This window comes from Panthera onca, chromosome X, assembly GCF_046562875.1.
Source record: "Panthera onca isolate mPanOnc1 chromosome X, mPanOnc1 haplotype 2, whole genome shotgun sequence".
Lineage (NCBI taxonomy): Eukaryota > Metazoa > Chordata > Mammalia > Carnivora > Felidae > Panthera > Panthera onca.
Window position 1 is genome coordinate 1,003,289 of NC_138357.1, and position 23,396 is coordinate 1,026,684.

General features: G+C 51.4%; 2 protein-coding genes and 1 non-coding gene across 3 annotated transcripts in view; 1 reads left to right on the forward strand and 2 right to left on the reverse strand.

The window, feature by feature from the left end:
- MPP1 (MAGUK p55 scaffold protein 1) overlaps positions 1 to 10,730 on the forward strand; it is a 29,661-nt gene extending 18,931 nt beyond the window's left edge. The window contains exons 5-12 of the mRNA XM_081793384.1: positions 1,695 to 1,763; positions 2,840 to 3,036; positions 4,441 to 4,547; positions 5,714 to 5,794; positions 6,448 to 6,528; positions 8,208 to 8,410; positions 8,551 to 8,625; positions 10,071 to 10,730. Of these exons, the coding sequence (XP_081649510.1) occupies positions 1,695 to 1,763; positions 2,840 to 3,036; positions 4,441 to 4,547; positions 5,714 to 5,794; positions 6,448 to 6,528; positions 8,208 to 8,410; positions 8,551 to 8,625; positions 10,071 to 10,247 (990 nt within the window). The 3' untranslated portion in view covers positions 10,248 to 10,730. The remainder of the gene's footprint in view (positions 1 to 1,694; positions 1,764 to 2,839; positions 3,037 to 4,440; positions 4,548 to 5,713; positions 5,795 to 6,447; positions 6,529 to 8,207; positions 8,411 to 8,550; positions 8,626 to 10,070) is intronic.
- A 961-nt stretch (positions 10,731 to 11,691) lies between these two features.
- On the reverse strand, positions 11,692 to 23,099 carry DKC1 (dyskerin pseudouridine synthase 1). The gene is made up of 15 exons (XM_081793841.1): positions 22,972 to 23,099; positions 22,115 to 22,182; positions 21,564 to 21,650; positions 20,114 to 20,205; positions 19,614 to 19,798; positions 18,945 to 19,009; positions 18,451 to 18,577; positions 17,890 to 18,020; positions 17,342 to 17,485; positions 16,035 to 16,155; positions 15,100 to 15,218; positions 14,326 to 14,429; positions 13,755 to 13,863; positions 12,829 to 12,948; positions 11,692 to 12,533 (listed from the first exon to the last, which is right to left on the reverse strand). The coding sequence occupies exons 1-15, from the start codon at positions 22,985 to 22,987 to the stop codon at positions 12,468 to 12,470; spliced, it is 1,554 nt and encodes a 517-aa protein (XP_081649967.1). The 5' UTR covers positions 22,988 to 23,099; the 3' UTR covers positions 11,692 to 12,467.
- Positions 17,659 to 17,794, reverse strand: LOC145714775 (small nucleolar RNA SNORA36 family). The gene has a single exon (XR_014136982.1). It is a non-coding gene; the product is annotated as a small nucleolar RNA SNORA36 family (small nucleolar RNA).
- Positions 23,100 to 23,396: the final 297 nt, after the last annotated feature.

The window sequence follows — 23,396 nt, forward strand, 5'->3', positions numbered from 1 at the left end:
TTTGATGTGTGTAAATATAATTGACTACATAGAAGGTAATTTGTGCTATGTGGTGAAAGATCCCAGAAACAGTAGGCTTGGAAAAATATTTGTTGCACCTATGATAGGTAGAAAGTTAATAATTCTAACACTGTAAGAACTTCTGTGTTATAAAAAGACTCACAGCTTCTAAACTTCGCTATAAAAAGACTCACAACCGGGGCGCCTGGGTGGCGCAGTCGGTTAAGCGTCCGACTTCAGCCAGGTCACGATCTCGCGGTCCGTGAGTTCGAGCCCCGCGTCAGGCTCTGGGCTGATGGCTCGGAGCCTGGAGCCTGTTTCCGATTCTGTGTCTCCCTCTCTCTCTGCCCCTCCCCCGTTCATGCTCTGTCTCTCTCTGTCCCAAAAATAAATAAATAAAAAAAAAAAAAAAAAAAAAAAAAAAAAACGTTGAAAAAAAGACTCACAACCAAACAGATAACTAGACAAAGGATATAAGAAAAAAAGCTTTTGAAAAGAGGTTTAACTTTATTCATGGTAATACAATTACAGAATGAAGCGACCATGAAATCCTTTCCACCTGTCAGATTGGCAGAATGTTAGCATAGAATTCTGGCAAGAATAGGGGGAAAGGGCCTCTCATATATTCCTGGTGAGAGTGAAGTCGCTGTAATCTTTTGGAAGAGTAATATGAGGACAGCTTTTAAAATGTTCTCACCCCTTAATTCTGCATTTCTACCATGGTATTTTATTCTATAAAAATCAAAATGCTTTGGGCACTTGGGTGGCTCAGTTGGTTGAGCATCTGACTTTGGCACAGGTCGTGATCCCGTGGTTTGGGAGTTCGGGCCCCACAACAGGCTCTGTGCTGTCAGCTCAGAGCCTGGAGCCCGCATCAGATTCTGTGTCTCCCTCTCTCTCTCTGCCCCTACCCCACTCTCTTTCAAAAATAAATAAGCATTAAAAAATTTTTTAAATATCAAAATGCAGGGGCGCCTGGGTGGCTCAGTCGGTTAAACGGCCGACTTCGGCTCAGGTCATGATCTCGCGGTCCGTGAGTTCGAGCCCCGCGTCAGGCTCTGTGCTGACAGCTTAGAGCCTGAAGCCTGTTTCAGATTCTGCGTCTCCCTCTCTCTCTGACTCTCACCCGTTCATGCTCTGTCTCTCTCTGTCTCAAAAATAAATAAACGTTAAAAAAAAATATCAAAATGCAAATCTAGAAGGATATATGTTCGAGGATGTCTATTGTAGCAGATTACAGTGACAAAAAAGATTGGCAGCAATTGACATGCCCAGTTGTTGTTAAAAACAAAAATACGTGCATGTGAATATGGACATATGTGTGTGAATATTTGGAAATGTTTTCTTTCGTGTGGAGAAAGGCATGGGTGTATGTGGGCCAGGGTTCATTTTAGGTTCATTTTAGGTTCTTCTGGGGACCTTTTGGGGTTGAGTGTAGGGAAGAGGGAAAATCCTTAGTTTTTTCTTCATTATTCTCTGTACGTCTCCAAGTTACACTGGCTTATGGGGCACACAAGACTTCTGTATTGAAGGAGGAATTGTCCTACAAAATTTCAAAGTGTGTGGTCAAAATGTGTGTTAGATAAAAACACTTTTTGGGACTTTGAGAGGGGAAGTGAGAGTTTTTGAAATCGCAGATCATCCAAGTTAGTTTCCTTACAGTTTTATTTCCCTGCTTTTTTTTTTTTTAATAGAAAGAAACCAAAGGAATGATCTCATTAAAAGTAATTCCCAACCAGCAGAATCGTCTTCCTGCACTACAGGTAGGTGACACCATTTTCTCTGTTGTGTTCTTTGAGATTCGGTTGAAGTGATGTGATTCTAAGTTCTCAGTATTTCACGACTGTAGCTGCCTGCTGCTCTCTGAACTAAATTAACATCCATTACAAACAAGCAGACCTTCTTTCTGAGTTGCTTGTTGTAACCGATGTGAAAGGAAAGGGTCATCTCCTTATTCCAAGAGAAGAATGGGCAAAGCAGATGAAGAGGTAATTCAGACGAGGAAAAATACAAATGGCTATTGAACACATGAGAAAATATCCAGTGTCACCAGTCATCAAAAAAACACAAAGTAAACTGTATGCAGTATAATTATTCACAGGCAAATTGGCAAATGTTTTTAAACACAGTGGTTAATGGTGCCAAAGGAAAGCGTCGGTAGTCGAGAGAAAGTGTTCAGATAGGGCCTTGGCATATGATGTTTTGTAAAGTTTCTGTCTCGGGTCATTTATGTTATTGTGGCATGATTTTCTTTTTTTAAAAATTTTTTAGTGTTTATTTTCTTTTTGAGAGAGAGAGACAGAGCGTGAGCAGGGGAGGGGCAGAGAGGGGAGGGGGACACAGAATCCAAAGCAGGCTCCAGGCTCTGAGCTGTCAGCACAGAGTACAACATAGGGCTTGAACCCATGAACCATGAGGTCATGACCTGAGCCGAAGTCGGATGCTTATCCAAGTGAGACACCCAGGTGTCCCTGCAAATTGATTTTTATAGTTGCATGGTAATATATACAGTAGGTAGCCATACTTAACTAATTTCCCATTCTTGGAAAATTAGCTTGCTTCCAGTATTTCACTTTTGTAAATAATGCTGTGGTGACTTTTCCACACGTCGTAACTGACAACCTCTGCATAGAAGTGGATTGTGGGTACAAGGGGTATCAGCATTTGGCACATTCCTATTGTTAATTGATGGACTGAGGAAATGTGCATTTCAGATAGTAGCTGCGTTGTACTCTAAGACAGACGGATGGACAACTCAGACCAATAACCAGCTTCTGTGTCTCACCGTTGTCGCCTCCCTGTTGTCCCTGCAGTTCTGACCCTTTGCCTCATTTTGCAGATGTTCATGAGAGCGCAGTTTGACTATGACCCCAGAAAGGACCACCTGATCCCTTGCAAGGAGGCGGGGCTGAAGTTTGTCACCGGGGACATCATCAAGATAATCAACAAGGATGACAGTAACTGGTGGCAAGGGCGGGTGGAAGGTTCCTCCAAGGAGTCAGCAGGATTGATCCCTTCCCCTGAGCTGCAGGAATGGTGAGCTTTCATACAGGTGGAGTTGGCCACACGAATTATTAGCCGTTTCACAATTAGAGCAGCAAATGAAATACAGTGTTGACCCTGCATGGTATTGGCGAAAGGCCCAAATACATCAGCTGTGGCTTCTAGGCCATTCTCCGAGGTAGCACGGTGGGGATAACATGCAGGTCCTCCTCAGGAAGACTCAGTGGCACAGTGGTATTCACACGGGGGACCGTGCTGTGACGACACGTGCCATCAGTTTACTGGGTGCGACAAGTATTTCTTTTGAAAAGTGACATCGGAGGGAAGTATTGGAGTATTTATTTCTACGCCTACACTTGCGTGATACGGGGGCACAGTGTGCGGTGTGTTTCCATACTGCGGCGTGCTCGTCAGTGTTCAGAAAGCACCGCAGCCGAGAAAGCGAGCCGTTGCTGGGTGGTGCGTGCTGTCTGCTGACGGGCGCGGGCCCCAGGCTCCGGGTCACCTGTCTGAAGACAGCACCCAGTTCACGGTGCCCCACGCGGTGCGCTAGGCACTCCGCACACGCTGTGTCCCGCGGGCACAGTGGCCCTGTTCGTAGAGAACAGAGGCTCAGAGCTGGGTGCCGTGCAGACTCACACGGGAATGGCTTCTCAGGTCTCAGTCGCCTCCCATGCCTCTCTGGAGAGTTCTTTTGTGGGCATCCAAATACCTGGTGTTGCAAATGCGTGCAAGAGGGAGGGTCCCCCGCCTCTGCTGCCGTGTCACCCCTCAGTGCAGCCTGGCCAGGCCAGCCAGGCACCTTCCACCTATTTCTCGTGGGGCCCTCAGGTTCAAGTGCAAGACTAAAAATGCCGCGTACCGGTTGGCTCATGCACATTTTCCCTCACCACCTCCCTACTGGTCTATACCCTACTCAGCACACACCCAGAGCCTTCTGCTCACAGAGGAGGGGGTGGGGCGGGAGAGCAGGGAGCAGAGAGGCAGCTGAGGGGGTAACTGGCAGAGACAGAGAACAAGAGGCAGGGAGTGGATGTGAGAGACACACAGATTGGAGACAGAGATGACACACAGAGAGAGATGGGGGAAGCTGGGAGGGAGAGACAAGTGAGGGCTGAGAGACAGGACGAGGGACACACAGAGCGGTGTGAGAGAGGAAAAGGTCAAGGCCAGCACCAAGTTTTTGGCAGATTGGTCTGGAGGTTTGCTTTGTTTTTCAAGATTTTATTAAAGAATCTCCACACCCAACGTGGGGCTTGAATTCACAACCCCGGGATCAAGAGTCGTGTGCTCTACCTAATGAGCCAGCCAGGTGCCCTCGGTCTGGAGGTCTAATGAAGAAGGGGAAGGAGGTCCCCAAGCCCTGCTCTGGGAGAATGGCCCTGGGCCTTTTACACTGAGGTTCCATTGACTTTCTTCATCACTTTTTCCCGCCAGGCGAGTGGCCAGTGTGGCTCAGTCGGCTCCGAGTGAAGCCCCAAGCTGCAGTCCCTTTGGGAAGAAGAAGAAGTACAAAGACAAGTACCTGGCCAAGCACAGCTCCAGTAAGCTTCCCGGCATCCTCTCCGCGGGCTCCTGGCGGCACAGGGGGGCTGGCGTCCTGCACAGTGGACCATATGTTATACAGAAAGCATGCCGTGTCTTCTGGCTTTCTTGATTACAACCCTCATCTTCCCGGTACATGTACAGGAAGGCTAGAGGTCTGCTCACACCTGCTCATGATCCAGACCTTTCTCACCAAGTCAGTGCCATCAGCCTGGCCCGCTCATGGTCTGAGCAACCCCAGAAAATAGCACGTTTTGCTGAGAACTCATTTTGCCTTCGCTTTTTACCTACCGTGGTAGGTAATAGACTGAAATTACCAATGGGTTCAAGCAGATTGTAGATAACAAACGAATCATAATCTACCATTCAGCTCCCGCTGGGAGTGTTCAAAACAAAGACAGGAACGTGAGCAAATCACAGCCTGAAATCACTTCATGTGTCAGGAGCCTACATGGAAGGAGTAGAAGCTGTGGCCGGAGCACGGGTTGGGGGGGTGGGTGGCAGGAACGCAGGCTAAGCAGGGAGACGGAGGGACTGTGTTTGCGCTCTGGGGTGTGTCTGTGGAGCTGGTGCGGGGCTTTGAGCCCGGGGTGGGGGGTGGGATTAGCCGGTCTCTCTGGCAGCACTGAAGAATGGGGGATGGGAGAACTGGGAGGGACAGAGAGTCAAGATGAGACTCGGGTTTCCATCTCGAGTAGCCAGGTGGCATGTCCCAGGGGCATGAGGTAACAAACTAGGGACAAGAGAGAGGAAATAGGAGAGTAATGGGGTCCAAAAAATAAGAAAGAATATTAGAGTCCAGAGAACTCAGTGACAGAGTCATGTCGAGTTGGGAAACCCAACAAATAGACCCACAGGCACAGCGTCCGTGACCCTGGCCGTCATTCTCTGCCAGCAGCCACTGTGCTTGTTCCCGACGGTGTCCTGGCTTGAACAGTGGCTTAGCGCCCCCCTCATCCCTTGCAGGGCCACTAAGTGTGGTTTGCCCCAAAGAGCACTGGGGCAGCTCGGGGCCTCACTGCTTCGATCACGGCCCCTGCGGCCTGTGACCTACCAGAGTGCGACATCGGTGAAGCCAGGCCAGCGTCCCGGGTCACTGGCCCCACGGCCGGGCCCGCTGCTCTCCCCGGCTGTGAAAGTGAACACCGCTTTTCTCTGTCTCTAGTTTTTGACCAGTTGGACGTCGTTTCCTACGAGGAAGTTGTTCGGCTCCCCGCGTTCAAGAGGAAGACCCTGGTGCTTATAGGTACCGTCTCGCTGTCCTCCCGCCCACGATGCTCTGCTGGCGACACTGCATGTCCCTCCTGGTGGTCCCACCCGCACTGCCTAGTGCAGCCCCACTCCAAAAAAAAAAGGCAGGGAGCAGGAAAAGGGGGGAGAAAAGCACCGCCTCTTGTGCTCTCCGAAGCCTTACGGGTATATCCCATGTGGATTCGCTTTACAAATGAAACGAATCCTTACGAGGTTTTCAGCAGCTCGCTTTACGTGGGTGGCTCACCCCACTGTTTTTGGAGCTAACACAGTAGTTGCTTAGCCGATCTGTATTAGGGTTCTGGAGAAACTGCCGGGGAAAACAGTGCCTTCAATGCGGTTCCGTTGATTTCGGAGAGCTCAGCAAAGCGACATCTTTACGAAAGGGATGGAAAACCCCATGTGTTAGTTGGCTCCTCTGTGGCAACCAGTTAGCTTCTGAGTCCTGACCCCGAGCCCTGAAACGGAGCCTCCTCCCCTGACTGGGACGCGAGGGCCCGGAGCCCCGAGCCCTCCCGAGCCCACTTCACCCACGTCTCATCCCTCAACCTAGCCCCACGTTGGTTTTGGGGGAAAGAAGCAGAGGGCTTCGTGAGGAAAGAGCAGGCCACATTCTGTCTTCTCCAAGCTTCTGTCCTCCCTCCGCAGGAGCCAGCGGGGTCGGCCGCAGCCACATTAAGAGTGCCCTGCTCAGCCAGAACCCGGACAAGTTCGCGTACCCCGCCCCATGTGAGTACCCCGGGGGCCTTGCGGGCCGGGCAGGAGTGCCACTCTCGGTGTCCCGTGTGATTTTAAATGTTGATTAGAAAAACAAAGCACCATTTGGAAAGATAGAAGCATATATGTGTCATCGCTCTGGATAACTAACTGTGCCCCTGTTCTTTCCTGTGCTGTTTGCCTGCGTCACAGAAGTGGTAGAAAATCATTTTAAATATTGAAAATATTGACTATTACACACTGAGTATTTAAAAGAATCAAGCAGGTAATGTTATTGAAAACATATACTCCTCGGGGTTGTGGGCTTGAGCCCCATGTCAAGCGTAGAGCTTACTTAAAATCTTTACAACACATCTATTACTCTTTTCATTTTACTTTATATTATAAACATGTTCTCATGAGCTTAAACCGCAGTCCGTTGAGTGGCTACGCGGTAATTTCCTTAGCTAGCCCACTATTGCTTCACATCTGGGCTGCCTCTCATTCTCCTGAAATGTCTTCTGAATCAAAGCAGCACTCGGGAGAGGCCCGGTCTCGGCAGCTGCCCTCAGTAGGAGAATCAGGCCAGGAGTCAGATACCTTCCGTTCCCAGAAGCGAAGCTGCATAGTGTGATTGATTATGTGTATTCCCAGGAGGAGGCACTGTTCATCAGGGTAGAAAACCCTATTCAGAATCTAGTAGTAGTATTGTTTCGCTCCTTGCTTCGACACTGTGCCTTTAGAGATAAGTGACACACGAGGGGCAGACAAGACAGCAGGTGTCCCGGGGTTCAGGACTGAGTGGGGGTGTCTGAAAGCAGAAATAACCAGTGAAGGAGAGTTGCTGTTTTGTAAGATGGAAAGAAAGAGAGGCATGTGCAGGTTGGGATCGAGCAGCCAGGAAGAGAGCTGCACGGGCGACGCGCAAGACGGAGGGGCAGGGGGCTGGATGCGGATGGGCTGCAGGAGAGGTGTGCCGGGAAGCGTGTGATGCTGGAGTTTCAAGCTGTGCTATCTGGAGCACATTGTACCTAGATGACAACTGATATGAGTGGTAGTAAATGCCGTGCCTTAAGAACATGCCAACATTTAACGATAGCAGTTTAAACCAAACGAAAGTACCCTTCTTTCCAAGCTACAGAGAGGCAACTTAAAATTTTTTTTGGCATTTATTTACTTCTGAGAGACAGAGAGAGACGGCGTGAGCAGGGGAGGGGCAGAGAGAGAGGGAAACACAGAATCTGAGGCAGGCTCCAGGCTCTGAGCTGTCAGCACAGATCCCGACGCGGATCTCGAAGCCACGAACCGCGAGATCATGACCTGAGCCGAAGTCGGACGCTTAACCGACTGAGCCACCCAGGCGCCCCCAGAAAGGCAACTTTAAATGTCCTTACATGGAACGCTGCCCATGGCTCACAGACCTGCTTAAAAAGTATTTTCAGCTGTCATTTCTCAGATTGTGAGCTCTAATGCTCCTGGGGTTGGCAGTGGAAGAGATGACCCTTCGTATGGGGAAAGGGATAGAAATTTTCCACATTGGGCTTCGCCTCTTGAAAGGCACATGCATTCTGGGCGGACGGGGCATCTCCTGCTCCAGTGTCAGCCCTGTGGGACCCCATGGGACACACCCCTCTGCTAAGCCCTCCGTACCAGAGGCAGACACCCCGGCCCACGCCCCTAGGGGACGGTGAGGGATTTGTGTTCTGGCGCAGATACCACACGGCCGCCCAAGAAGAGTGAGGAAGATGGGAAGGAATACCACTTCATCTCCACCGAAGAGATGACGAGAGACATCTCTGCCAACGAGTTCCTGGAGTTTGGCAGCTACCAGGGCAACATGTTTGGCACCAAATTTGAAACCGTGCATCAGATTCATAAGCAGGACAAGATTGCCATCCTGGACATCGAGCCCCAGGTGGGTAGGCACGCCACGGCAGGAACGGATGGGGTTGTGTTCATCTAGAGCCGGGGCAGCGGTACCAGGAATGACGGGCTTGGTGCTGCCCGTCGTGACGGCTGACTCCGGTCCTCTCTTCTTCCTTCCTCGTTTTCCAGACCCTGAAGATTGTCCGCACGGCAGAGCTGTCACCGTTCATTGTGTTCATCGCACCCACCGACCAGGGCGCCCAGGTGGGAAGGACGGGGTTATGCAGGGGGGGTGGAGGTTCGCTGTCGGAGTCTGCCCAGACTGGGACATCGGTCCAGAGCGCAGCTCATCACAAATCCCCCACGAACTTCCTGGCTACTGCCATCCTTTCCGCAAGGCCAAGAAGCCAAAGGGCGTGGGCACGTTAGATTTACCGGGCCAGCGGCCAGGCCGGCAGCCGGGCCAGGTCAGGGGGCAAAAGGAATCAGACCCAGCCATTGTTCCCGAAGTGCTTAGGGTCTAGGGGCAGAGACGGACGGTCTGACAGACCCCCACCGGCGCGACGGGAGCTCAAGTGGGACAAAGCAGGAGTACCGGAGACGGCCCTGAACCCACCCTGGGGTGTGTGCGGCTGTGGGGAGAGAGGAGGGGCTCCTACCCGCTCTGCATCATCGTCCATACGCTTCACCGTCCCCGGCCTGTTCGCCAGGCACGATGGAGATCTCACCGTGTCGCCGCGTAGATAGCTTCTCCCGCCTTTCTTAGTAGGCGTGTGGTCTCCCGTTGAGCGTATGTGACACAACCGTTCAGTCTCGCCATTTCCTTCTCGAAGGCCACTTGGGTTGTTTTCAAAAGGACCGTTACAAATTATACCGCGGTCAGCGGCCCGTACATGTGGCATTCCACACGTGCGCAAATGTAGGCGTAGGAGAAATTCCCGACAGGACTGGCCGGTCCAAGGATGCGTGCAGTGGGAATTGAGAATTTGGAGACAAATTACCCGCGAGAGTGCTTGCTTCCGTGTGCCAGGCGCGTATTATCCCAAGTTCGTTTCTGGCCCATCTAATGGAAAACTGCAGTCTCGTTGTACTTCCACCTTTTGCTGCCAATGGTTGAGTAGCTCGCCAGACTCCTGAGGGCTATTTGTGTCGACTCCTCTGTGAACCGCCTGCTCGTGTCCGCGGCTCATTTTTCCGAGCTTACTGGCCTTTTCCTTCGTGATTTCTAGGAACTCTGTGTGAGGGCAACTAGCCGTCTCTGATGTCAGTTGTAGGTATTTTTTCCCAGTTTGGCATGTATTTTGGTGTTTATTGCTACGCATTTTTACTCGTATGGAGTGCTCAGTCTTTTCGTGGACACAGGTTTGGGATGCTAGACAGAGGCCCGGATTGCAGCCGCGGTGGTTCTGGGAAGGGCTGTGTTCAAAGGCGTGGACTGGGGGTGCTGCTCAAGTCCGTGCCGTCTCGATGGAGCTACTGGTCTTCAGAGCTGTGATTCTCCAGTCACGGTTGCTTTGAGATCCCCTGAGACTTGCGTTCTTAATTGATCGCCTCTGTACATCCTGTTAACATTCCCAAGGGAGGCCTTCAGGGTTTGAGTGTTTAAGCAGGTGGTTCTGAGCCAGGCGGGGTCACAGCAGTCAGCGCACGCCGACGCGCCATCGCTGGCCTCTGGGACCGCTTCATCCGTGGTTCTCTCTCCTTTGCAGACAGAGGCCCTGCAGCAGCTGCAGAAGGACTCCGAGGCCATCCGCAGCCAGTACGCGCACTACTTTGACCTCTCGCTGGTCAACAATGGCGTCGATGAGACCCTGAAGAAATTGCAAGAAGCCTTCGAGCGGGCGTGCAGTTCTCCACAGTGGGTGCCCGTCTCCTGGGTTTACTAAGCTTGCAGAACGGGGGAGCTTCCGTCCGCCCTTCTCTAGCGGTGTGAAGTCCATTCTCCTTGCTTTCAGACAAACAGGGACGCTCCCCTAGTTTTGTCAGCTTCCCGCCCTCTGCTCCTATCCTACTTCTGCCAGTGGGCGTCAGACTGGTGCAGGCTGCTGGCTGGGCTCTGACTCTCCTGCTTAGATGGAGCCCCAGTGATCAGGGCTTCAGAAGGCTCTCTGGAAACCTGAGGCCGAAAATACTGTCAAAACACAACTGCTAATCAAAGATGGTGCACACAGAGAGGAAAAGCGACGGACCTTGTCCCTTAAAGCCTGTGCGCCTTCACCTCGAATCACCCCGGGCACTTCATTGGTCTTGGAAGCATCTGTAACCTCAGCCTCAACTTTCTAAAATGCCAAAATGAAACAGCTGTGCAATAGGAGGATGTCTGCTCTAGGGAAACCCTCAAAAGCAATAAAAATGTGTTAAAACGCCAATGTCTTGTGTCTCCTCGCGTTTCCGCCTACACGGGTCTCTGGAGAGGGAAACCGCACCACCTGCTTTAAGCTTCCGAGTGCAGCATCAGTCCCAGTTACCTCTCCTGAGTCCTTCAGTCTCCCCTCCAGCATGGAACAATCTGGAACCTAGAGGTCAAAATAACTTCCCGGGAGCGGTGTGTGCGTGCACTGGGCAGGGCATGACCCGGTGCCTACACGCGGACCCAGGCACATGCAAGCGGGCATACACGCGTGCGCGCATCTAAAAAAAAGTTTGGCAACAAAGGTGTGATCGCCCCATTTGTATTCCACAGGGGGAGTGCGCCCATTCACGTTTATTTAAGGTACTGTGAAGATTCCCGAGGGAACGTTGCCCGTTCTACCAGCCGCTCCTTTCAGCCGCTTCGCTCTCCGGACCTGGTTTTCAGAACACCCACGACTACTTGCCCAAATTAAACTACCGTGTCCAGAAGGAAAACTCCACTCCCTTGTTCTCACAGCAGCTGCTCGGGTCACAAACACGTGCGTCCGCGTAGAAATGCACACGAGACGCTCCCATCCTGCACGAGAACCCACTAAGCGGGGACACAGTGAGCTTTCCCACCACGTCGCATTACGACCTCACTCACAGAGGGAAACCCAGCCCCGGGCCACGCTCAGGATCCCCCCCTCCCAGACCCACTATGTAGATACTAACACCTTTCCCCTGTCATTTGCGGGATCACTAAATTTGTGATGGTGTCCCTCTTTTTATCTAGTCAATGTCCCGAACGGAGACTCCAGAGCATTTGGTCCCATGCCAGATAATAGGCCCCGAGATGAACGTTGCAAGGCAAGGAAAGTAACCAGGGGATCAGCAAATGTCAAACAGGGCATGGTTCCCTGGATTTTTAATCAAAATATTTTATATTTTTTCTTCTCCGAATTTGAGATCCCCAACAATCAGAAAACCCAACAAGAATACTTTTAAAAACAAGTAAAGTTTAATAAGTAAAAATTCCAACCTTCTCCCAGCAGTGAGTGATTGCATCCTTTGAAAGTAAAGGAGGGTTAAGAGTACAGAGCAGTTTCTAGCTTCTGTCACAAAACACGTAGGCAGATGGATCCAGGCGCACGAGGCTGTACACACAGGCTCTGAACAAGTACACAGGAGACCACTAAGCCCAAGATGGACTGGAAAACAGCTGATAAGTTTGGCCTGCCTCTGGCAGGGGAAATGGGGGTGACACAGGTGGCTGTGACGCCAAAGTAGACCGCTGTCCTCATAGGACGCGGGAGGAAAAATTGATCTCTGCAGTGAGCAGCATGGCTCGGTTCTATGGTTTTACTTGCTCTACACCATTTCATTGAGCAACGTGCAGACGCTTTCGATGAGCCGGGGCGGGGGACGGGGTGCAAACCAGGAGAGAGCGAGGGTGTCAACACAGCCACCGGGCAACGGCTGAGACGGTGCCCGGGCTGCGCTGGGTCTGAAGGAGAGGGTTCCGACTCTCCCCAGCAGAGAAGCGGGTGGCATCAAATCCGCCTCCTTCACCCGTATCCTTAAAACAGGACAGGATGGGATGGGCGCACCAGGTGACCTCACAGAGCTCTCAGGTAGCAGGAAAACGTGCCGGGGCTCTCCACCCTTTCTGGGACCTGGGTTCCATTCCCTCAAGAACCAAAGGAATTAGCTTTTCTCAGTAAGGCTTTTTAATTTCTCCTCCCAACTGGACACCGGGCTTAAAGTGGTCTCCACTACTCAGAAACCACTTCCACTTTGATTTTCTTCTTCTTCTTCTTCTTCTTGCTGGTGTCACTGTCCTGGAAGAAAGAGAGAGCCTCACAGCATCTGTTAACAGAACCAAATTAGGGAAGTCCCGAAAGGCCCGGAAGCCTTTTCGGGATCGGCGAGGCTATTCCACGGTCATTTTGCGCGTAACTTTCAGCGCCGCCCCAGTGCCAGACTTCCACAGACCGCCCGGCCAGCAGCACACTTCTAAGTAAACGCTGGGGTCGGTTTCGGTGCGCCCCCCAGGGCTGCTGGAGGGCACGCGCACCGTGGGCAACGTGGGACTGCCGCCCCCTCCCCTTTCGTGTCTGCCGTATTTCTACACACCCCATCTCCCGGATCGTCCGCACCGTCTACACCAGCTTTGGCCTTCTTATCCTTCTTCTTCTTCTTTTCTTTCTTGACCAGCTGTGGTGACGTCTCGTCACTTTCACTCTCTCGCTTCCGCTAAGGTGGGGACAATCGTGTTAAGTCTTGGGCAAACACAGTTGAGAGAGGTTCAGTAAGAAAAGAGCCTAAATCTTGGGGTGCCTGGGTGGCTCAGTCAGTTGAGCGTCCGACTTCGGCTCAGGTCACCATCTCACAGTTCGTGACTTCGAGCCCCACGTCAGGCTCTGTGCTGACAGCTCAGAGCCTGGAGCCTGCTTTGGATTCTGTGTCTTCCTCTCTCTCTGCTCCTCCCCTGCTCACACTGTCTCTCTCTCAAAAATAAACAACCATTAAGAAAAGAGCCTAAATCCAACAAACAGAGCCCCCATTTACCGAGGACTCCAACACGGTCTCCTCCCTAGAGAGCAGGACCCACGGGCGCAGCTGAGCCTGAACTGGTGGGCCGCGTGCCCTCAGAGAAGGCGGGTGAGCCAGGGGCGTGAGGCTGACGGCCCCCAGTGGGGCCAGAAGTCCTTCCCGGGAACCTCAGACTGGAGAGCTGCGGCACTGCCGCATATTTTCGACGGCGAGCTGCTGTCGTCTAGAGCGGACTCTGCTCCCACACGAGCTGTGCCCGCGCTTGACCCCGGGTGGGGGCCAGAGGGACACGTACGTGCGCTCTGCTCCAGTGTCGCTGCCCGACCTCCGAGCCTGTGGAGCCCGAGGTGTGGCGCACAACCTGCATCGTGTGCTGCGTGCACCCCCAGGGGCGGGAAGCCTGCCGCGCTGAGGTGCAACATACGGCGGGACCGCAGTCCTCGACACGGGCCGAACAGAACCCTCTCCCAAAGGACACTGCAAACTGATCCCAGCCCGTCACTTACCTTTGGAGCTTTCACCGCTTCATCAACTACTTTTGGGGCTTTTACCACTTCAACAACTTCCTGCGGGGCTTTTGCTGCCCTGGCCGCCACCTCTCTCTTGGCAGAGTCACTGAAAAAGAGGGAGCGATGGGTCAAACGCACTGAACGGCTTTCAGGCAGTGAAAGCCGCCATCCAAATACTGACAGTGGCCAGAAATCCCCACTCACTGCTGCAGAATGACTCCCTCTAGAGCCCCACGAACCAGACTACAAAGGGGTTAACTGTCTGCCACGGAGGCCCCGGCCCCTAACCGGCCTGGGCGGTCAAGGGTAGTACCTCCGGCCCCCAGACCTCCTGAGCCACCACCCCGCGTTTAGCAAGTTTCCCCCAAACTGAATCTGCCCCCCCCCCCCAGGCACTCCAGGAGCTCCTGTCCTCCCTCCCCATGCTCACCTGCAGTCGAGGCACCCGTCTGGGCCGCCCCCTCACCGCACCTGCCCCCCGGGCTCCACGGCCTCCCGCCCTCACCACCTATGCCCTCCTCACCTGCACTCTCCGCCCAGCTGGGGCTCGGAGACGTCCCACCCTCACCTGTAGTCCACGTACTCCTGCGTCCAGGCGACAGGTGTGCTGTCCGTGGGCTTGCCATGCTTATCCAGAAGGCCCTGCTTGATCATCAACTTCTTCTGACTTGCCTGGCAGACCGTCAGAGTTTCAACATCAGAACAGTGTCAACTCGCGAAGCAGGTACCGTGACCGCTCACATCAGGCTCCTCCCTCGCAGTCTCACTTGGGCTCCACACTCCTCCGCACAACACTCAGAACCCACGTTCTCCAACGGAAGCAAACGTGGGACTTGGCGCAAGTCACAAAGCCCGCTGTATCACCGACAGCCTCTGAAGCGTCGTTTTGGGGCACCTCCCCCCCACCTCATTCTCAACCCCCAGGCCTTTGCACCTGCTATTCCAGCTTCCCCACTCTCCCCTCCCTGACACCTAACACTGCATCCTCCGAGCTGGCCCGGCTCCAGCAAATCTCTTACCCAGGACCCCCAACCAGGTCAAACCCCTCATTCTGGACTCCCAAAGTGCCAGGCACCCCTCTGCATCCCTTGATAAGCCTTCAACTTGGCGGAAATTCACCATTCATTGCGCAGTATGACTGACGTCCATCTGCTTCCCCCTTTATACTAGGAAATCTCGAAGGTCTGAGATGGGCCCATTTCTACTTACCATCAACTCGCCAGAGCCTAGCACACGGCAAGGTTGTGGTAGCAGGGACACACTCGAGAGCCATCCAGGTCAATATTCAACAACACAAAAACGAAAACATAACCCGGTGGGACACACACGCGGTCCCACTTACCTTTGGACCTAAACCCCACTTCCGAGGATAAGTATCTCTCTCCATGATCACTCTCTTGATCTTGGCTACTATACCATGGTCACAGGTAGAGATCACTGCTGTGGTCATTAATGCAATAGCTGGAGGTGTGGGAAAGAGATGAAAGAGGGATCTGGAGTGGAAAACGTGGTTGGCGATGAGCCCTAATTCCACTGTTTCATAAACCCATTGAAAACTCAAAGCTCTGCTGCCTTAATGGAGGCTTCCTTTGCTGAGGATGTTCATATGGAGACAATCTGCCATTATGGGAAGAAAGCCTCTGAAAGCATGTTCTCAGTTTAAAAAACATCCACACTAATCACATAAAACTCAATGCTTCCTAGATCCTCAGGAGTCCAAACATCTGAGGTATTCACTGACCGCGCCTCACTCGTGCCAGGAGGAAAGCATGTCATCAGACTCCCTTCTCAGTTGTAAGCAGGGCTCTGCGGGGAGCAGCCAAGAGGGGAAGGGAACACCTCGACAAGGCACCCTAAAGATACACTCCTCAGGCTCCAGGCTCAGGCCACACACAGGGAACGGCTTGCACACACCCTTCACGGAATGGAACACTCGAAAAGTTCTAAGCGACAACACCAACTAAACACTCGCAAGTTAACTGATACAGACGGACAACGAACGGACTATACTCTCCATATGAATTACCAAAGACACGCATTCTCTTCCTGGACGATTTCCTCCATCCTCACTGGAACCAAGCTGCTGAGATGTGGCTGCTAATACCAGCCAGCTGGACGAAATCTGGGCCCATCTACCACGATCCCCTGCTAGGACTACCTCTACAGGCCCCAGACAACACAGTGATTACGTGAACCTGAGGAGTTGGACGTGGGGTCCGCTCTTAGCAAGCCTGGCTGTGATGGCGCAGCAGGAGCTAGTGCAAGCTCTCCTCTTACCCATGCAGATCGCTTCCCCTTTGGTGGTGATGACCACGATCTCCTGGTTGACTTCGATGCCGTCCTCGTATCGGAGAACTCCCGGAAGCATGATCTTTGCCCCGTAGCAGATTGCATTCACCTACAGGGATGTCATCGCACGTCAGAGCACCAGCTGCTCCGCTAGCCAGTGCCCTCCATCCAAACCCACACCAGAAAAGAACACGCGGGGTGGACCTGCGAGTGTACCCCCACCTACAAAATGGGGCTAATGGCATCGACAGCCACTGGCTGCAATCCGGTGTATGAAGCAACCACTCACCACGGGCTAGCCACCTTATCCCCACCGACTCAGATGTTAAAGGGGACTGAAATACCTACTCCTCATCCATCCACAGGACTTCAAAGGTATCTTTATCTTAAACCAAAACCCAGCCTTCATTTTCCTTAATTACTCTTCTCTATTTTTTATCCTTGAGGAAAACCCTGACAGAAATGGGGAGACCTTTTTGCTTTATTGGGAGATCTGGCCTATTAACAGGCCCCCAAAGTAACCAGCAAGCAAGATTACCAAGGCCTGTGACCCGACCCCATGCAGGTTAAAAAGGCCACCTCTCCTGGGCATCAATGGCTTATCCCACCTTGCCTTCACTTACCTAGATACCTTGCTGACCGCATTCTTCCTCCCCCTAAATTCACCCAGATGGCACCAATCTGATCCCAGCATAATGAGAAATTTATCACATTTCTGTTCTATTTCACGTGATTAACTTTTCCCAACTATGATAGCCTGGCTTAGTATACCTCTGTAATTTTTGTCTCCTACAAGCCATAACATACAAAAAATGCATCAGACGGGTTCCTGGGTGGCTCAGCTGGTTAAGCATCTGACTCTTATTCCGGCTCAAGTCACGATCTCACGGTTTGTGAGTCTGAGCCCCATGTTGGGCTCCGTGCTGATAGCATGGAGCCTGCTTGGGATTCTCTCTCTGCCCCGCCCCTGCTTACGCTCTCTCTTGCTTGCTCTCAAAAATCAATAAACATTTTTTAAATGCATCAAATACCCTTAACTTTGCTATCCTTTGTCCCTGACATAACTAATTATATCATTAAGAGAAGTGCTCTCAGGGTGCCTGGCCGGCTCAGTTGGTGGAGCGTGTGACTCTTGACCTTGGGGATGTGAGGTTCGAGCCCCACCTTGGGTGTAGGAATTACTTAAAGGAAAACAGTAAGCTCATATCATGTTTCATCTCTTCCCACAGAGCACAGACCAGACCTCCTGTCTGGGGTCGTTTTATCACACTGCGGAGGTGCAGCCCAGGACTTACCGCGCTGTCTTTCATCACCAGCCGTTTGTGAGATGTCAAGAGCTTTTCTAAAGGGTAAACAACCCGCCGCAGGTAACTCTCATCCTTGTGGTTGTCATACAGCCACTGGGCATCAAGCACATCGTGCATCGTCACCATATGGTCCTGAAAAGCAGCCACATGCAAAAATTGTTCAGTGTCACTGTATCTTAAATAGTCCAACAGACCCCAAACTTCCAAAATGTGAATGAATTTAGTCCAAACTCAGTCTTTAGTCTCTTCCCAATCATGCATCTTCCGCACATCTGTAAGCTGGTGACATACTTAAATCTAGGCAGTTTTGTAGGCTGTGGGATCAAAATGAATAGAGTAATGCTTTCTATCCAATCATCTCCCACAGCCCGGGTTTCAATGTTCCAAAGTTTAATTAACAGAACAGGGAAGCCGCCCTGAACTGAACTCAACACTTTGGAAATTGCCTTTTCCAGGATGTGAAGCAGGTGGCATTGCAGCAGGGGCGGGAGGATGTTAAGGAGCAGCTCCAAAACTTCTAGCCCATAATGCTGTACCTTTTCACTCATGACTCCAGAACGCACCCGCCGAAGTTCCTGCATCTGACCGCCAACTCCCAACAACAAACCCAGGTGCACACACAGTGTCCGAATATACGTGCCGGCCTCACAACTCACCCAGAAGATTCCTAAGATGCACACACATAAAAGTAGCACATTTTCCAAAGTAAACACATTGCTAACTGAAAAACCCAGAGTTATTCTGTATCTGAGCCAACAAGACTAAAAACAGTAGAAACAGGCCCTGACCACACCATATACTAAGGGCATCTATTCTTAATGAGAGAATCTAATTCTCAACAATACATTCCTGGGGCGCCTGCGTGGCTCAGCTGGTTGAGTGTCCACTCTTGATTTCGGCTCAGGTCTCGATCCCAGGGTCGTGGGATCAAGCCCTTCAGGCTCCACGCCAAACGTGGAGCCTAAGATTCTCTCTCCCTCTGTCCCTCTACCCCAGTCGTGCTCTTTTAAAAAAAAAAAAAAAAAAAAAAAAAAAAAAAAAAAAAAAAGCATTCCTGTCAACATATGGTTGGCTTCCTCAAAGGCCTAAGGACCCACCTAATCTTCTTTCCGGATCATACTCGATCATCTTGCTCTCGTATATGGTCCGCACTCGGAGCTGCCTCTTTACTGCAGCAATAAGTGGGGGTCGCTGGAATAAGGCACCTGTCAGAGTTTCTAGGGCCTAAGAATAAGCACAAATCAAAATAAAGACTCTTGAATAAGAGCAAGCAAGGGTCTACTGTGGCAGGTTGAGGACACAACTGAAACACAAAGTATCTTTCAATCATTTAAGACCTATGATGCCCTTTCCATTTTTGCTTCTTTCTTCAAAGACACAGAAAGGACTCGGTGCCAATCAGAGCCCTTTCCTCAGAAGTGGCATGTCCGGAAGTGACCCTGCCATGTGCAGTTACCTGTCCAGGCCAGCTCGGGCAGCCCACTGGGAAGGGCACAAGACAGGACGGTCAGGAAAACCGACCTGTCTCCAGATGTCTACAGGCTTGGATACCCAAGTCGCCAAAATGTGCCCTCCCTATAATCAGACTTACCCTAGAAAGTTGAGTCCCCCCTTCAATAGCATTGTGTAGCCGGACAATTCCCACATACTCTTTGCCTGAAAAATGACAAAAGAGTAGTCAGGTGTGGCCACTGAGTTTTCTGGAGTTTTAAAAATATGCTCATATTCACATTTTGTATAACAGGAAAAGCAGGCCATTTGACTCTGTAAAATTTGCACCAAGACAAAATTTCACGGTTTGGACTTGGGAAAGGACCGAACATGCTCTCTCTCACTGGGAGTTCAACTTTCAGTGCGCTGACAGGAACCGCTGGAGCATCCAGTGTACAGCCTGCTTAGCAAAAAACCTTTTTCGGGCACCTGGGCAGCCGAGTCGGTTAAGCGTCCGACTCTTGATTTTGGCTTAGGTTATGATCTCACAGTTCGTGAGATCAAGCCCCGTGTCAGGCTCTGTGCTGAAAGTGCAGAGCCTGCTTGGGATTCTCTCTCTCTACCCCTCCCCGGCTCACACAGGCTTGCTCTCTCTCCCTCTCAAAATAAATAAGCATTTAAAAAAAAAAAAGAAGAAAAAACCTTGGAAGGTCAAGTATGAGAGATTCTCCTGATGAAAATTTCCAAGGGCCAAAAAATAGAAGGAGAGGAAATGTAGAAAGCCTTCCAGTGTCAAAGTGGCTGCCTCTTTATTCCCTCTTGCACATACCTGCACTCTGTTGGGATTTCACCAAGCGAGTGGCTCGTTCTATGCACACGATTAAACAGCCGGTCACCTTGGGATCCAGAGTACCACTGTGTCCTGTCTTCTCCACCCGAAGTATTCGTCGGATCCACGCTACCACCTCATGGGAAGAGGGGTTGGAGGGCTTATCAAGATTAATGAAACCTGTCCTAGAATGGAAAAGAAATCACTGCACCATCATCATTGGCCCTTTCATAAAAACTAAATCTGAAGAGGAAAAAAGTTCACGATCAGTACAGGTTATGTATTTAAGGCAATTCTAGGCCATTCTAAAATGCCACTATCTCCTTGAATAACTGATGTGAAAAGGTCTTTTTAAAAATAAACTCTATGTGCCATGTGGGGTTCGAACACATGACCTGAAGACCAAGAGTTGGATGCTCTATCAACTGAGCCAGCCAGGCGCCCCTGAAAAGGTCCTTTTGAAAAGAAGTCTGAACAGTGCTTGCTCCCAACACACTTACCTGATATAGTCCCCAATCTCTCTCTTCAGAGGATTTGATCCACAAGGAAGAGGTGTATAGTGTGTTGTCCTTACATTTAGCTTATCGAAATTCTGGAAAGCAAGGATACAACACAAAATAAACTTACTAAACCATTAACGTGTGTACGACAAGAGTCAGCACCACTATCAACTATGATATGGTTAATTTTCAAGTTCAGAAACCTGGATTCTACCCCTCGGTTTTCATTACGTGTGACACGGCGTTAAGCCCCCTTACACAATGGAGAAATTACCCACAGCAGGAGGATTTAGACAAAGTTAACCACTCCTCTAGAAATACTTTTTGTTACCAGGACTGGCAACCACGTTCCTCAAACACAACCAGCTCATTCCTGCTCCAGATGCTCCCATCTCTGTTCTCAGGTCTGCTCCTTTTTACTCTCCTCCTTTCCAGGGCTCAACTGCAGGTCTCAAAGAGCTCCCCTCAACTGAAGCTCACCTTTCACGTTACCCAGTTTAGTTCCATCGTGGTGCTTCGACAAATAGCAATTATTTTTTTTAACCGTCTACCTCCCACCCCTAGATTTTAAGTTTCATGATAGTAGGGACTTTGGCCTATCCAGTTCACTAGCATATCCTATAGCAGAACCTATAACAGAAAAGCAGATATAAATGGTAGACCCATCTGGCCGAGCAGAAACTGAACAGTGTTGAATTACATGAGCAAATCTCATTCTTTCACCTGATATATATTGGTTTATTAAAACACTTTGCCAAGAGGCATCTGAGTAACTTTCCCTACCCTAGCTTTTTCTCCTAATCTCATACATGGTGCCCACTAAGTTGTTTGTGAAACTTGTAATTCAACTCATCACTGAGCCAGCCTATTTCAAACCCAACACAATGGTCAGCAATTTTCTAGAGAACGTGTTATGTGCCAGGCACTACAGCAAAACACATTTCATGGATTACCTCCTGCAGCCCTCAGCTTGCCTTCCCAATAAAAGATGTCATGAGCAAACCACCTCAGAGGTTAAATGACTGGCTCAAAGTCACACACTGACTTTGTGTGGTCACAAAGTCTGACTGAAATTGGTCTGGTTTCAAAGCTCATGTTCTCAAGCACTAAAGCAGTCCTGCTCCAAGCGAGGCTCACAAACTAGTATGAGTCTGTAAAGTGGAGTTAAATACAGAAACCAAGAACTAATTATTTGTAAACTTCGATGGTGGTTTGACATTGTGACATTTTAACTGTATCATGTAAAGCGTTGGGTGCGCTGGAAATGAAAACCAAAACAAAACAAAACCTGGCCTTCATGTCAGACACACTGAAAAACATTGCTTTAGACTGTGTCATCTACCATTGCCAAGGCCAAGGATGCTAGCGCTAATCACTCTTAACGAATCTTTTAACACTTTAATAAGGTAAAAGCCAGGCATTGATCTGATGCATAATCTTAACCACATACCTTGAGCAACAGGGGCCATTGAGATGTGTCCAGCTGAGCCGCCTTGGACTCAGGTTTGATAAGAAATTCCTCAGCGTGTTGTATCTCCTTACATGGGACAGAAACACACCCTATTAGACTTCCCAAGTGATTTGGAAGAATTCCACTGCTATCACATAAGTTTAAGCCTTTTAAATAGAAAACAAGGTAGTCTCTATTGCTCTTCACTGGGACCTCCAAAGAAAAACCAGGATCTCGGAAATGAACCACGATCTCAGAAAAGTAAGTGAAGTGCCACCAAGATGGGGTCAGGTCCTTATGAGAGAAAGAGGAATAGTGGGTCTGTGGGTGGAATAAAAAAGCATTTCAGGGAGAGCAGCTGGTGTACCAACAGCAGTCAGCAAACTCTACTTGACAGGAGATTCAGGTGACTGGGTTGTGTATTTCCTAAAACAACCACTCAATTCCAACCCATTCCTTAGAAACTTGCAAAAAACAGTTGTTTTATGTAACGTGTTACCTACGTAACATTTCCTTTTTGTCAAAGCAAAGGAAAACATATTCCTACTCACTGCTACATCTTCTTCTGCTAACGACTTCCGCTCCTTTTTCTTCTTATGTTTCTTCGGCACAATATACACTAAAACAAACACACACACACACACACACACACGAGATTTGGGAGTTTTTCCCCAAAATAAGGGCAACGAAGCTTCAAATAGTGAAATCAGAGCAAGTAAAAATCGGATGTTTGATCTAGAATTGCTGGGGAAAGCCTAGTGTGTAAAAGCCAAACGCGTGGGCTGCACGGCCCGGTAACCGACCGCAGGCAGTCGCACATGCTGGCTTCCATTCCGGCTCACCACGTGGCCGTGGAGGGGCTTAGATCTGCCGCAGGAGCGCTCGGGCCAAGGGCCTCCAAGTTCCCTGAGTGACCACGCAACCGCCCCCTCCCCGGCCCCCGGCCTGTACAACTTTCTCTGCACTTGGAGCTGCGCGTACGTCCGAGCCCCTCGGCCCCTCTCTTTGCGGGGCCTCTTCCCAGCGCCCTTCCGCGTGGCGCCGACCGACCCGGGTGTGTGGGCTGGCGGCGGCGCAGGTACGGCCAGGTCTCCCGTCACCGCGGGGTCGCCGGAGAGGCCGACGCCTTTCGGCGACGACCCGGGCCCTCAGGCGGCCATGCCATCGAAGGGAGGCCCGGGCCTCGCAGAGCCACGTCACTGCCAGCACCTCTCCATCTCCGGCCGTCACCCTTAGAGCCAAGGCCAAGAGGAAGGCCAACAGGAGGCCCGGGCCGGCGGCGACGGGGCCGGGCCGGCGGCAAACCGGCGGGGATCTCGGCCCCCGACGCCGCCACCCTCCCACCCCGGCTCTCCGCACGGCGGAGCCAGTACTCGGCCCGGCCACCCACGAGGAGACGACCCTTTACCTTCCGTGTCCGCCATGTTGCCCCGCACAGCGTGCGAGCAGCGTGGGACACCGCCGAGGAAGCAAGCACAGACTCCCGCCGCCCTCAGGCCGCGCCACTAAGCCCCGCCCACCTCTGTGACGCCCAGTGCGCGCCGCGCCGCGGAGCGGTGGGGGCGGGGCCGGGCTCTGGGAGCACAGCCCGGGGCGCGCGCGGGCCGCCTGCACAATTTCATTGGTTGGGTTGCCCTCCCGCCCCCGCCGCGGTAGCGCGCCCGCGCGTGCGCCTTGAGCCTCGCCCGGCCCTGGGCTGCCCCGGTTGGAGGCGCATGCGCAGTCCGCCCCGGTGGTCCGTAACTGTGGGCGCGGTCCCGGGCCCGGATCGCTGACTTTCGTTGGGTTTAACACTGGCCTAGGCACTCGGGCGTCCCGCGAGCACTCTGTTAA